At 38.6% G+C, this 15,807-nt stretch overlaps 1 protein-coding gene across 1 annotated transcript; it reads right to left on the reverse strand.

Moving 5' to 3' along the window:
• Positions 1-3,692: 3,692 nt before the first annotated feature.
• znf408 (zinc finger protein 408) lies at positions 3,693-15,714 on the reverse strand. The gene is made up of 9 exons (XM_044031230.1): positions 15,542-15,714; positions 14,435-14,714; positions 12,797-12,855; positions 11,789-12,003; positions 8,364-9,052; positions 7,273-7,482; positions 6,874-6,997; positions 6,039-6,272; positions 3,693-4,825 (listed from the first exon to the last, which is right to left on the reverse strand). Exons 2-9 carry the CDS (start codon positions 14,708-14,710, stop codon positions 4,227-4,229), a joined length of 2,406 nt encoding a protein of 801 aa, XP_043887165.1. The 5' UTR covers positions 14,711-14,714; positions 15,542-15,714; the 3' UTR covers positions 3,693-4,226.
• Positions 15,715-15,807: the final 93 nt, after the last annotated feature.

Below are 15,807 nucleotides of genomic sequence, written 5' to 3' on the forward strand. Positions count from 1 at the left end.
GTACATACCTGGGTAACTAGGTTCTGCCACAATGCATGTAAGAACTGATGAAACTTCTTCAAAAATCTGAATTAAAATCCATTCCTATAACAATGGCCAGGGTGAATGAGAATTTCCACAGATAAAAACCATCAGCTTGCTGGATTCAATAAGATATGCTGAGTCTGCCATAGTGGGCATTTTAACTTATGTTTTTTATGAAAATAGATTTCCTTTAGAGGAAACTGCACATGCAAAGGAATGGAGGAACAGTTCATGAGTAGATCAGTAGAGCAGATAAATGACAGTGCCTTGCTTGAAGGTACGGAAGCTGAGAACGGCCACAGCCAAGTTTTTATCATAGCGTTATCCCAGGATCATGGATAATTGATAAGTTATCATGGAAAAATGGTCCATTATGTCACGATAATGAGATAAATTAATATGTTATTATGAAATAATGGGATCATTTATCTGAGTCGGGCTGGTTGAGCATGTTGATGCAAGTGAAAAGTGGAGAAAAAGGATGATAAAATATTAATATCATCATCATTATTATTATTTTAGTTTCTGAAAAAGAAACGCTTAAGGAACTTTAAAGAAATGAGTGAAGTTCGAATATGAAAACAAGCACCAGAGGTTGAGGGTGATGGGGCACGAGCGATGCGTCACAGCACTTTTAGACTGTGTCTCTGCTACCCAGACTTTATTAAAGTCAGTCGACGCCACCTGTGATGTGATGTGCATTAATCAATATTTAGCTCTGGGGGACAAGACTTGCTTGGCTTAAGTTTTGAAGATGTTTCACCTCTCGTCCAAGAGGCTGCTTCGGTTCTGACTAATTGCAGGTATTTAGAGTCTAAAGGTTGGAAACCTTTCAAGAGAGTTTAACAATTTGTGCCTTTCAGCAAGAAGGTTCATGGTCTGAATCTACTCTACTTTGTTGTACTTTAAAAGAGATTGGTGAATTTTCACATTTAAAGATACTTTTTTTTAATGTTACCCTTCTGCACATTCTGAAAATCTGTTGGGCTTTTTAATGTGGAAAGAAGGTGGAAATCAATCACAGCCACTTCCACTTCAAATCTGACTCCTACAATTTCTTTTGGTTGTCATGTCTTCATCTCAGTTTCCCTGTTTTCACCAAGAGCAGAATGAGACAGGCAATTCAATATGGGTCAGTGCAATTTCTCCAAGGCTACAAACTGACAAAATGTGTGATAGCTTATAAAATATTTCTCATTTCTTAAACCAGTAAAGCCAGAGAAACTGGGAAACTATTTCTGCCAAGGTCTTTAAATTTCAACTAATAAAGAGGCTCAATGGCAGAATATCAACTACAGAGAAACTAGTCATCTTTGTGCTCCCTCAACCGCACATTTAGTTTATGAAATTAAAAGATAAACAATACCTAAAATACTGTTGTCTACCTCTATGTACAACATGTGTTCACACACCACACAATCTAGGGGATGGATATAGAAGGGCAGGTAAATACCAGAGAGAAACAAGAAAAATCAGTCAACTAGTTACGATCCTCCTGCACCAAAAGCCTTTGTAGACCGGGACGTAGTCATGTTGAAAAACACAGAACACTGACACAAAGCTGAAAGCACATTTCTGACTGAGTTAACACTTTTTCATTTGCACAAAAAGAAGTTCAGTGAACAAGAAACTCTCTAAAGCAAAGTCTCTCAAATCTGGTCCTGGGGACCTTCTGCCCTACATGTTTTAGATGTTTCCCTGCTCCAACACACCTGACTCAGCGCCTGTTCAGCGCCTGTTCGAAAGCCTGATAATGACCCGTTCAATTGAATCAGGTGTGTTAGAGCAGGGAAACATCTAAAACATGCAGGGCACTGGGTCCCCCGGACCAGGATTGAGAAAAACCTTGCTCTAAAGCTCTTCACTCGTATACAGAACAAAATATGAAAGCAGCATTATATTTTATTGAAAATGAAAATCAGAGCAAGAGAACTATTGAACCGTCAAAAAAGTGAAGTACGATAGGAGTGCATTACTCTCTCAGTCAGTACTGGGTTGACCGATCTTTTGCTTCACATGCTGCTACAGCTCACAGTGTTTTTCCACTCAAACATTCAACTAGAGCTCAGTAAAGTTGTCAGATATGGTCTGGCTGATGTTCAAACTACATCATCCACTAGTGCTCTTATTCGGTCCACCTTGTCATGTTTGGGTGGCCTTTTACTGTTCCATGCAGAGGAATTGTTGACATGTTCACTAATCATAATCACTTTCTTTAATAAAACAACAAGTTTATTATTATTATCATATTTTTGGAAAGGGGCTTTCACCATACTTTCTAATAAATCAAATGTTTCTTTTCATTTTATTTTCTAAGCAGGTTATGAAAAGAATACGATGGACAGATCCTTTACACAACAATGTGAAGAGCTTGAGTGTCACCTTTGATACGGTGCCTGAGAGGTCTGTTTTAGTCTATGCATTATATTGTATCTGTGTGCGTCAGAGGCTTTTCAAAGCTGTCTGTACTGAAGCTCTTTTATAGATGCAGTGTTTCTCTCATCCTGTGGCTCTCCAGTGGCTCGGGTGTTGATTGCCTCAATCTTTTTAAAAACATGATCAGAGAAACAGTCTGATGATGACCACATGTGCCATCTACAGAATCCTGTTGCTCCTTGAGTTTTACTGTGTTTCATGTTCCTGTATGGTGATGTTACAGGAAGAAGAAGCAGCAGCAGCAGCTCACACTGCTTTGCTAAAGAAAACAGACCTAAGAGCCTGAGAGCGACATCACTGAAGCAATATCTCTAAAGATATTTCTTGGGATGTAACATATAATTTAGTAGTAATTACAGGAAAGTGTAGAAACCTCACAGCCTCACACAATTTATATTCAGTCTTGCCTGTGACACACACAGGATGATGATTATTCTCACAGTACTTTTGGCCTTAATTTTAACTCTTTATGTGTGCATACCTTTCATAGATAGTATATAAAACTGAATGTAGCCCTCTGGTTTAAAGTAAAGCCCACGAAGAAGAATGGAAATAGAAGTTAGCAATAAACTACACTGTATGGCAGGGGTGTCAAACGTATAGCCCGAGGGCCAGAACTGGCCCGACAGAGGGTGCAATCCAGCCCACAGGATGAATTTAAAATCAATACTATATTTTTCAGTTCCAGATACCATTGTAAGATGCACTGTAAGATGTAAGTTCTGATGCACACATGTAAATGTTAAACTTAAGAATAAGAAATACCAGGTTGTTCAAAGCATGTTTTGTAAGAAAATACTACATTAAATGGTTATTATGCTATTATTTTACTGCTCTGGCCCACTTGAGATAAAGAGAGAATTGTATGTGGCCCCAGAACAAAAACAAGTTTGATACCCCTGCTGTATGGTCTTAAGTGGAAGTGCATTCAGGCTGTGTTCAGCATGCACTTCAACTTAGGATGCTACATCTTACACATGGTTCAGAAGGATTGTAATTATTTGGGACTAAACATTAAATTAAAAAAATCAGCATGACTCTTCCAGTTAACTTTTAAAGGCGGTTGCACCTTGGTGGATCAACATTATCAGGCAGTAAAATACATGCAGAGGAAATAGATCTGTTTACTAACCTCTTCAAGATAGAAATGTACTAGGCCATTGCTCATTTTCACTCCAAAACATTTTTAGGGCGTCAGAAGCACACTGATTAATTTGCTATTTCAACAATAGTTCAACGAAGACTTGCAGTTTATTGTTACCCTTGCCATTCTTGTTTCCCCTTTGTTTTACCTGATAGGGTGAGAACAGAAGGATCTAGTGACTCTAGACAAAAACATACAGCATGTTTCAATTTATTCTTTTACTTCAAACTATGGGGAATAACAACAGGTTGAATGCAGAATTGATTCAGTATTCAGTGTTTTGCTTTATCACTGCTCTGTGTCGCCTTTGGGTGTGAGACATTGCGAATTGAACAGTCCACAGTCACAAACAAAGTAATCCATCACAGAGGAAGCTAAGGGGTCAGTTTCTGCAAACAAATGCACACAAGCAGCAAGCAGACCAATTTGCAGAGTAACGGGCCAGAGTTTAACATCTTCTAATTTTCTAGTGGGATATTTCACAGTTGTTCTTCAAAGTTTTTTTTAAAGGCAACCCGGGATATGGGCAGAATACAAAAAAAATGCAAAGAAGGTTGGCTGGAGAAAGGTGGTTGTTAAGAAAGGGAGAAGTAAATTAGTAAATAAAAACTGAGATTTCATGCTACATGGTGTTAATCTCAACAGTCTGAGCCACAGAGCAGAGCCCACTCCCATCCTCCTGTAAGATTACCAGCTCTCCCACTGCCTGCTGTCCATGAACCACAATGCACTGCTCTGTGTTCTCTGATATCACCACTTCCACCAGTTCCTGCCCAGTCCCTGCAGGTAGCGAGCTCTCTGAGGTAAGGAGCAGAGGGGTGGAGGTCGGCATGGACAGATCGTCTGTGTGCACATAGACGACTGCATGTTGGGTGTTATTTGAAGCTGCCTCATCTCCTCCTATTGCAGTTTCATCGTCCTTTTCCTCCCCTCTCCCTCGCACCTTTCTCTGCTTCACTTCACCAGCCTCCTTAACCTCTTGCAGGAAGGAGTTCTTCTTTGGTCTGCCTCTGATTGGCTTTGGGTGAACGGAGCTGCTCATCTCCTCTCCTTGTCCTCCCTCTACCTCCACCTGAGTTCCTTCCTCTGTCTTGTGCTGAGCTTGGTGCCTCAGAAGACTTTGTTTAACAGTATATGAAGCACCGCAGTGGCAGCTGTATGGTTTCTCCATCAAGTGAGATGACTTTATGTGTCTCCTCAGCTTGGTGCCCAAAGTGTATCCTGGGAACGACGACAAACATTTTTAATGTAGGAGACTATTTTCAGCAGTGTATGAATCCACATATGCACTGGTATTTCCGCACTGGTCAATGTATGTGCATGTGGCAGGCAGTAAATTAGTGTGGCTATTTGTAAATGGGGTAATTTATTACTGTCTTAGTCTTATGTTTTGTTGATAAAAAGAAAACAGAAAATATCAAGAAAAATAGCCTTAAATCATCAAGGGTAAAACTTTATGTGAAACTGCCTGAGTGCATGACCATTTATTGTATAAAGTATATTAAATGAGTGCAATAGTGGAAAAGTAAAACAAAATTGAAAGAAAAAACAGATACCAGATCTTTGTTGCCACTGCCATCTCTGCTGCAGGCTACACATAATCCAACTCAATCCTCAACCAAAATAGAGTTGCAGTGTTGTTGACGTTGGCGTCAATTTATACCAAAGATAAAAATGCACTGAAACAAGGTTTCTACTGCCAGCTGATGATGTACAACTTCTGGTTTTCATCCAAATGTAGCACAAATTTTAAGCGTGTCATAGCATTTGAAGAAAAAAATAGAATGTGTCCTTTCATCCGCTACCATACTGTTGTTATTACTATTATTATTATTGTTCTCCAGTCATTGCAACAGACAACACAACAAGATGATAAAGTTATCTCAAACATTGGAAAATATTTTAATATATGACGCAAACAGCAAAAGCTTGAGTTCTATTTGTTAATTCAACATTCATTTTAAGGCTATTTTGTCACACTTGATGTGATGCACCAATGTTTCTATCTCAGAAAAGCCTGAAACCTTGTTGCAAGATTTCAAAATGCACTTTGTGCAGATGGTTCAAAAACCCAGAGCCACTGTTAAAACAACATTATTCACTCATTATATCATTATATTGACATCAAAAAACATTTCTGGAGTTGGTGGAAACCAGAACTGATCTAAAGGAGAGTATATACAGGATTTACTGTATTTTTTCAGCATTGTGTTTAAATCAAAAGAACAGTAAATGCCATTTTAAAACTACTCAGTGTAGATCTTTTAAACTGTCTCTTTGTCATAGAGGAAACTACTTTGTAAACTGAGCTAAAACGGCCAAAAAATTTGTCATAGCTTTAATAAACTCAGAGACCAGATTTGTACCTGGTCACTGAATATTGCCTCCAAAGTTGTATTTGACTTTTAAACATTGAAAAAAATCATGTTTTAACCTTTTCCGCAGACAGGGCAGCGATGTGGCCTTTCACCAGTGTGCAGTCTCTCATGGGACTTCAGGCTATGTGGGTCCCGCAGCGATTTTCCACAGTAGCTGCAGAGGAAACCTCCTCCGGTGTGGGAAATCATGTGGCGATGGAGTTCTGGTTTCTGGGAGAAACTCTGGTTGCACTCAGAGCAGGGATATGGCTTTTCTCCACTGTGAACTCTCAAATGGCACTCTAGGTTTCCTGAGACAGAGAAACAGGCAGACTGATTGGCAGCGAGATAGAGATGCAGTCTATTTTGTTCTCGTCAATGGAGCAGGTTGTGGTCACAGTGGGAGAATAGTGACTATGCATTTGTTCAATAATGTGTGCTGAGGTTTTTTAAAAATATAGTTTATTACACTAAATGAACATATAAATACTTAAGCTTCATGTGAACTAACAACACTTATTTGATCTTAACAGAATTCCTGACAGTGTTGATGCTTTGCCTCTAACTCTTTATGTGCAGCTCAGAACAGCATGAGGAGAAATATACAATTAAAGCCTCTGTTAAAAAGAAGTTACCAACAAGCTGGTCAATATTGCTTATGAGTAGAGTCAGATTCCACTCTCTGCACGAGAAGTGAAAAAAATCATTGCTGATGACCAACATTACCTAAATGCTTGTTTATCCTGACACTCACTTAGAAATAGTCAAATTAGTATTTCTGTGTATTTACAGTCAATCATTTCATTCAACTTTGAACATCAAAGCTAATTTGAGTGTTTCTATTCCATAATACAGGCCATCATTTTTAAGCTGACAGGTTATTACTGCTCCAGGATCAGGCTCAGATCATACCTTTGTGGCTGAAGCACTTCCCACAGTGTTGACAGATATGAGGTTTTTCCCCCGTGTGAAGCTTCATATGGTTCCTGAGAGAGCTGAAGTTTGCCAGCTGCTTGGGGCACATTGTGCACTGCACCTAGGAAATAAATCAAAAATCTAATTCAATCTTTTTGCTATTTAAATACTTAAAGTGCTGTTTGGCGAAAAACAAAGACTGGCCTGCATATCTAAACATACTGGGTAAGATTTTCTGTAGTACTGAGTTGTGCGCACACAGACTCACACTCAACTTTTGTTGAAAAAAGGTGAAACAGCAGCTTTGGCATTTGAAGATTTCAGGAGAGATACAACGCTTTATTTAAATGGCAAGGACATTTAAAATGTCACTGCAGATAGGTGAACCATTCCTACCTTTGGAGGCTGTGTGTAGACCATTCTGCTGCAGTGAAGCAGACGGTGGATGCGTAGGGAGGGGCGGCGTGCAAACGCCTTGCCACAGTGTTCACAGGTATATGGTTTTTCTCCAGTATGCAAGACCATGTGCTCCTTCAGGTCCCGTTTCAGGCCGTAGCTCTTCTCACACTGAGGACAGGCGAATGGACGCTCCCCGCGGTGACTCATCTGCAAATCATAACATAATAATACTATAACTATCATGCCAGTGGATGGACAGTTCATCACATGGCTGACAGAGAGATGAGACAAAAAACTAATTGCATGTTTTGCATCTTTGATTAGTGTGGGGAATTTCACACAGTGGAGGGCAGCGTTGCCCCGCTCTATGTGCCTGTCAGAAATGATTGGAAGAAGATAAAGAACTCTGAACTGCATTTACACACTACGGTGAAGAAGAACGAGAAGAGGATAAGAACCAATAAACTTTGAACTGTGATTTAAAACTTTGAAGTGTGGATGGTGCGAGAGAAAACTAATCTTCAGCCAATTTTATGTTTAATTACGCACATATTCTTATAACCAGACCTGGTGTACAATGTTAACAGCCATAACTTGCAATAAGACACAAACTAGCCGCCTTTCAAGGTTCCCTCCCTAGATACCAAGGTGCCAGGCATCTGGACCTGATATACTATCTCAAGTCTTACTAACTACAGTATATGTATCAGACCTGGCACACTGCTCGCCAGAATCTTTGATGATGCCTTACTGCTCAGATGTCAGCCATTGTCTCAGATCTCCTTGGATCTGAGTTGTCTACAATAAAATCTTTCAACTTTCAACTCATTAGTGACTCCAGAGGTTCCATCATTGGTCATCTCACCTGATAATCAAAAATCTCCGTAACAGATGTCAGCATTGCACCTAAGTGTACAGCCTGCTGGAAACTATTGTCAGGCAAAGAGAGTTGGAGTAACTTTTACTTGAATTAATAACCTTTGGGTTTATTGTAAACTTTTGATGTTCTGACACAAGTTAATAAAACATTACTAATAATATACTGTACATCAAAGAAAGAAAGAATATGATTATCTTATCACCTATACCTGATGGGCTCTGAAGCTCTCTGCAGAGGTGTAGTTTTTCCCACACTCCTGGCAGGTGAATGGTTTCTCCTCTGTGTGGCTGAACTGGTGTTTCTTTAAGTGACCAAGCTGGTAGAACTTTTTACCACAGCTGGAACATCTGTACCGTCTCTCTCTGGTCTCTGACTGCCATGTCAGGGCTGTTGCCTTAGCCTCAGGGTGTAATGACTTCAGAGAATCCACTTTTTCTTCAATGCAGCTGGTGCCCTCAGTGGGGATCCAGCTCTGTCCCTCTGTTTGTTTGGGCTGGTCGGGAAAGGCTGGGGGTCGCTTGACCAGGCTGGTCAGACGGTGAACCCGTCGGGGTTTTGCAGCCAGTCTAGAGCTGAAGCGGATGTAAGTTGGTGCAGAGAGGCCTTGAGGGTCAGTCTGTCTGTCCATAGCTGACAGGAGTGTTTGGTCATTGTTGGCTGTGTTTGCTGTTCTGTCTGTTTTATCGCGAGTACAACTGTCCATATTTAGCTCAGGTGAGACATTCTCAATTTTCCTCTTCTTTTTATGTCTGGTTGGACGACGTTTGTTGCCGTTTCTGTCCTTGTCCTGCTCTTGTATTTTCTCCTTGTGTTTACCATCTGCAGCTTCATTTTCTCGAATGACGGATATCTTCTTAAATGTGCTGTCTGGGTGTTTTTCATGTTCCACTTTGTTATCTGTCCGAATTCAAAAAATAAACAGAAGCAGTAATAGTTAGCTGAAAATTATAGTGCAACATAACGTAATAGTTTGTTCATAATTAAAATGATTTATTATGTATTTCATTCATGGGTTATGGATAGTTGGTTTGCAATGGGAAATTTTGATGGATATTTTTCACATTATTTGCCATTTTGTCAAACATTATTTAATTAATTATAACAATCATTGATTTAAACAATAATCATTCGCATTTCAAATAATAAAATTTACTACACAGTATACAGAAAAATAAATTCATCATGACACTTTCATTTACATTACATACTGTTGTATGACACCATTTAAAGTACACATACTAAAAATAGTGATAGTTTCATACCTTTACTTTAGAAAAAATATCCCCTGAGTGTAGAGACACAAGAAATAAATCTCATATAATGAGCTAAAGACAACTTGTAGGATTATAGGACAGCATGGACACAGGAATATAAAATAAGCAGTGTGGGCATTTTATCTTTTTATTTATAACAATTTTTAAAATGTCATGAAATTACAACTTCACTCTTTGCTCAGTATGGTCCCAATATGCTGTCATACTAAAATATTTATATATGAATGTATTTTGTTCCAAGTGTGCAAGTGATGTACCTGCATCAGTGGTATCTGGGCAAAGCTGCTGTCAAAGTCATATAAAATAAAATATTTCATGTATACCTTCAGAGAGGACAACAAACCCAGCAACAACAACAGCCAATCAGAACCATTGAATAAAGGATGACCATTCAAAGAAAAAGGTGCCCAATGGTCAGGCTACAACCATCTCAAGGATATTAGAAAACTGCAAGAGTGGAATCAGGATTGTAGCAATTACGCCAGCTACCCTCAGGTCAAACAGTGCCTCTCGTGCGGTGGATGACTCTGATTGAGACATTTAAAATGCATCAGCTTTTGGGAGAAAGACTGGAGAGAGTAGGTCTCAAGTAGGAGTCAGAGGGAGAAGATGACCAAGAGAGGACCAACTTGCAACTTGCAAAAGCCTTCAAGGACTGTTTCATATATGCGTTCCGCTTTTTCCACTGACACCTAGGTGCCCTTAGTAGAGGGAAAGTGAGTACAACTTGACTGGTGGGTTTAATATATTTCACAGTTGTATGGTAGCTCAAGTGCTGACTGATGGGTATGAAGAGCAGTCATCTTCAGACCTTGATCCCATGATCTGGAGCACAGCTTTACTATACACACTCTTGGTATACCACAAAGTATCCAAAGTCAGATTAAGTGTGGACAGTGGTCCATATGCGCACAGTGACAGCCTTTAACAGCCTTTTCTTGACCTACATATGCTAGATAGTGCCCAACATTCAACTTACAACCAAATCTGGTTTTGAAAACCAGGTCCAATGCTTTCTCATTCATACAATGCCTGGCAACAGATTACCTTACTGGTTTAGTTTTTTTGAGATGTTCAATATCTGTGAAATGGTCAAGTGTGCCACCATCATCCTTCTCAGGCTGACCTGTAGTTGAATGAATCTGATTGGGAAAGGTACTTCAGAAGGCTGCAGGAATCCCTTTCTGTCTAACAGGTGAAGTAGAACAACCAGATTCAGCTGATATCCAGTGTCAGCTGATAGAAGAGCCGAGAGAAGGAGATGAGGAAACAAAAAATGATAGCTGTGTTTCACAATCATTTATGGTGGAAAAAGCTAGAGGCCTTGTGAGACGCCTTCAAAAAAGAAGAGGGTGTATAAACAGGTGGGGCAAAACAAACCAAGGTCATCAAGAAAGACAAAGACAAGAGGAACTAAACCACTGACCAGTTTCATCACCCTCATGCTACACCTACACATCAACAAGTGTGAAACATGAACATGTTCAATGCTTTTATTTGTAAGCCCTGTTACAGATTGTAAACAGATAAAACGTATATGCATGTACATGTATGTATATATACACATGTTCATGAATTCTAATACTTCTTTTCTCTACTCGTGAGTGTTGCTACCACAACAGTGTGACGTCCTTGCAGAGATCAGCTGCTTCTTAACATCTTTCATTAGTGTTTATATTTGGTTTGAGATGTGTTCATGATTTACAGTAAATGTTTATCTATTCAAATGAGCACACTACAGATGCCTTAATTTAACAGATTAATAAAGCAGCTTTAATGAATTTCTATTCAACTGATGTACTTTATTTTTACTGATGTAAAAATCATTCATCCTGTAATTACATATCTCCAGCTTTCATTCTCAGTTTGAGTATATATCAGCTCACAAGGGGTTTCTTCCTTATGATGCTCTAAAATTAAAGTAAGTGATGTCATTGATTGTAAATATTCTACCTTTATCATCAGTGAAAGCCATGCTCATTCCCCTACCAGAACAGCCATTTCCCCTACATTTAATATCAATTAATGTATTACTTTAAATCATTTGTAACGTTTTAATCTTGAGATTAAATAATTGTCACTTCCAAAACCCATTTAAAAAAATAAGGAAAAAGCCATTGTAGCAATAAGACAGAGAGGCATACACCACTCAAGCAGAGCCAATCCTAATTTAGCACAAAAGTTGCAGAAATGGTAGCGAGAGTAGAGCCATGATTTTCGTGACAATAAGGGCGATCGACATTGTGATTAACCATTAGACATAGGTGTGACCATATACCTGTTGTAATCATAATCCTTCAGGATGATGTATATGACCAGCTGGAAGTAAAATCAACACTGTAAAAACATTTGCACTTACCTGAGTCTCGTGCAGCCAAGTTATCCTGTGGGTCAGTTTTGTCCATTATTTTACTTTCCCCCACAGTGTCTTTGTACAACAGCAGCTCTGTTCCAGGATGGACATCTTCACAGACACGCAAAAACACATCCATACACTCTGCCACACACGTATCTCCACATGCACAATGCACTGCCACATTTTGCTGAGCACTGCTTTGTGCCTGACAGGCAAAGCTGCAAGGGGAGAAAAAAACACACAAATCCAACAGGTGTTAGTTACACTGTACCAAAATGAAAAGTTCCGAAAAAGTTCCCAAAAAACTTCATGTTTACTTGGTTTATGTAAGTGGTCACATCATGAGGATTGTATTGAATTTCTGTGGTTATTTATTGGCATAACAGACCATATATTTTTTTTTAACCTTTAAATTTTATACAGTGTATGCAAGGTCAAAACATGGGCAACATAAGACAAAGTATAATTCACTTTAAACAGTATGTGGACGAAACTCCCAAAAACCTCAGACATAAAGGAAGAAAAGGAAAAAAAAGGAAGCAACATGAATGAGTTCTTTATCTTTTAAGATATAGAAGACAACCTCAAAAAACATGCTCAAATAATTATAAAGTACATTCAGGACATAGAAAGACTGGTTTCTGCATAATGGTGCCACTGATTGGAAAAATCACTCTTCCTCAAGGCTAATTACTTTCCTGCTCTTATGTATTTGCAACACTTACCGATACATTAGTTAAATACTGTTTAATGAATGTAAGGAAACACCGTCTGTAAATAACTTTACTTCAACCTTGTCTGTGTCTTGAATGTGTGCTTTTATTTTTTTAATTCATACTTTCAATGTTTCATTGGTCAGATATCAAAGGCGCTGTTTACAGTGTAAAATACAAACATCTGAGTCTCATTCACTGAAATGTAAAATAATAACTCCTGTTATACTCCAAATTCTAAATTCAACATTTGTCTTTTGCATGAGGTGCAATAATTTAAAAGAACTATCTTACTTACTTGATCCAGACAGGTTTTTTCAGAGGAGCCTCCTTGTTTGCAGCTATCTCAATCATAAGCTAAAAAACAACACACACACACACACACAGCTCAAGATGAACATGTATTTTAACACTGCCTTAATAATCTGAAGATGGTTATCTATTCAGTTTATATATTGGAAAAGTAAAAAGAAATATCCACTTCTTCAACCAATACATTCTATTAATGTTTACAGTAGGGTTTCAGCCATTGTCTCACTCAAAAAATAAATGCATCGTTGTGCTTTGTCTTTTTCTATAGACTGCAGTGCCCTTGCAAATTATCCCTGGTAAATGATTTAATCTGTGAACCTGCTTTGACTCTTTCTCATGTTTTTCATCTTTTGCAGTCTGTGAAAGTTATAAGGCCTGATGCATTATCTTCCCATCTGATCTGCAGTTAATTAAAATGACAGGATCATTTGTATGCTGCTTTTAATCTCTGCACAAGAGGCAAATAGCTTCATAAAAGCCACTGCTGCAAAATGTTAAAATCTTCATGAAGAATCTCAAGGCTGACTCTGCAATGTAACGACTCCTTGCAGGTTTGTTCTCCTTTCTGGTGGAATGACCTAAAGTATATGTTGCTATTTGAATAGAGAACTGAATCAATTATACAGTACTTTTATAACAGCATACAACTCAAAATCTGTTGTTAATTTTGCTCTGATGGAATCAGTGTTAGGCCTATGTAGAAAACTACTTATTTTTTGTAAATGTGTGTCAAATAGGTACATCTGAACAAGATTTGAAACACCAAAGTCACAGGTTACACATTTTAATTTACTGATAGAAGAAGACATCTCTAAACACTGATTCTCTATGGTGCAGGAGAGGGAGCATTTTGTAAACCTTAGTTTATAACCAGAAAACTACACTGCCTGGCCAAAACAAGGTTGCCACCTTTTTACAGTGGCCGTTTATTGTTGGTAGTCTTGGCAGCTGGTCAGATCTAGGTTCAGCAACATTATGTGCCCAAAGAATGAGGTCAGCTGACTACCTGAATATACTGAATGACCAGATTATTCCATCAACGGATTTTTTCTTCTCTGATGGCATGGGCATAATCCAAGATGACAATGCCAGGATTGGATTGGCCACCACAGAGTCCAGACCTTAAGTCCATTTGGGATGTGCTGGGGAAGGCTTTGCACAGTGGTGAAAAATGTATGCAACACTGGATGGAAATAAATCTTGTAAAACTGCTGAAGCTTGTTGAAACAATGCCAATGTGAATGAGTGCCGTGATCAAAGCTAAAGGCTATTAGAGTGTGTGACCCTTTTTTTTAGTTGGTGACTTTTCTTTGGCCAGGCAGTGTATGTGTGGCAGCCATGTTTTCAGTGACATAATGTGTCTGGGTCCTAGGCTTGTTCACAAAAACAGCTGCACCCTTGGAGAAGTCAATGTTGAAAATGTGTCAACAAATTGTACAACCGCATTTTAATAGATAACATTACCACCTGATTTACATATGATATGAAGCTATATAAATGTTCTTTATTTAGTGAGTCAGTTGCCTTAATTGCATTCAGATGTGGACTAGCAGTGTATAATTGTTTTGAATGACAACAAATTCTATCCATATATATCTATATAAAAAATCTACGTATAGTTTACCTTCTCTGTCTTGGTGCTCTGACCTGTTTCGGACTCAGAGTTAATTGAGAGTTCAGCTCCTTGTTCGTGAAACATCTGGTCAGTGTGATATTTCCAGGTCCATGCTGTGTCCCCCTCTCTGCTTAGCAAAGATCCTGCCCCAAGTGAGCGGCCTACCCACCACAGTCCCAGCCTCTGCTCACATAGCTGTGATGGCCCCACAGCAAAACCAGGAGGAAGTAACATGGAAAGAAATGAGGTAAGAGCAGACGGGATGGGAGGACCAAGACCAGCCATCAGCCTGTACATAAAAACAAGTATAGTACAAACATTTTAAAAGTACTCATTGTGTAGAATAAAATATATCATAATTACTATATAAAAAAAAGCTAATAATTAGTGATTTTTTGTATTAGGAGAAGCATTTAGAAGCAACAGTATTTTTTCCATTGTAATGTTAGAATATTAACAGAATCTCCTAACACGTAGTGGCAGGATTTTATGAACTGCACTGCTGCCACATCACTGGTAGACTAGGTATGGGGGCACACAGGCATGTTAAATCACAGAAAAACAAATCAGTGGTTTTAACAAGTTAAACTCCCTTCACCATCAAAATGTTTCTTTACAAAAATGTTAAAAATAATATTTTCATCTTTGACATTTCAACTCACAGGACACAATACGTTTATTTTACATGTCATAATCTTCACATATAATGAAGTTAAATTAAAAATAATATTTAGACTAGTCAAGTTTAGTGACTGTATGTCTAGATAAACAGGTGATATTAATTTGGCATTCTTTCCACGTCAACTTTAATAATCTACCTGACCTCACTAACGCAGGGCAAATGCATGTACGGCCAACAACAGTTAAGAGAGACGTCTCAGTGTTTTACGTTCAAGCAGCTTTTGTTAACAGCAGATAAAATGTGCCTGTGTTTCTCAGAAGAGGTTGTTGCGTTAATTTATTAACTACTAAATTACGACTATGCGTTTTACCATGTTTTTCACCGCTAACTGTCCTGGCGGTTGTTAGCGCTGGTTAGCTTTAGATGCTTTACTTGGGGAAGGTCTATTAACCAACAGCTACTATAGTAATTGTTGACGGTAACTGTGTACATACCAGCTCGTTGTCGATGTTTTGAGTCGATTATGTATTGTCACACGAAATTATTTGTTCTATTATAAACTCCGGGAAAGCCCTCGTAAACCATTATCGAGCAAGAAAAAACAAAACAAAATAGGTCCTTCTAATATGTGGTCCGTCCGGGAGAACAGTTATGGTGTACATGGTTCCGCTAAGGTTGGCCGATCATAGATGTGGCACATACTCGTAGTAGAAATTAAAGTGTGTAAATTTGTAACAATAATAATTTAGGCCTGCCATCA

The sequence above is a fragment of the Solea senegalensis genome, linkage group LG7 (genome assembly GCF_019176455.1).
Source record: "Solea senegalensis isolate Sse05_10M linkage group LG7, IFAPA_SoseM_1, whole genome shotgun sequence".
In the NCBI taxonomy this organism is placed as follows: Eukaryota; Metazoa; Chordata; class Actinopteri; order Pleuronectiformes; family Soleidae; genus Solea; species Solea senegalensis.

Excerpts from the sequence above, each read along its gene's own strand:
- znf408 (XM_044031230.1), bottom strand. The coding sequence starts at position 14,710 with ATGGCTGGTCTTGGTCCTCCCATCCCGTCTGCTCTTACCTCATTTCTT. Across the intron at positions 12,856-14,434 it reads AGAGCACCAAGACAGAGAAG|CTTATGATTGAGATAGCTGC; the intron begins GTAAACTATACG and ends GTTGTTTTTTAG. Across the intron at positions 7,483-8,363 it reads AGAGCTTCAGAGCCCATCAG|ATGAGTCACCGCGGGGAGCG; the intron begins GTATAGGTGATA and ends TATGATTTGCAG.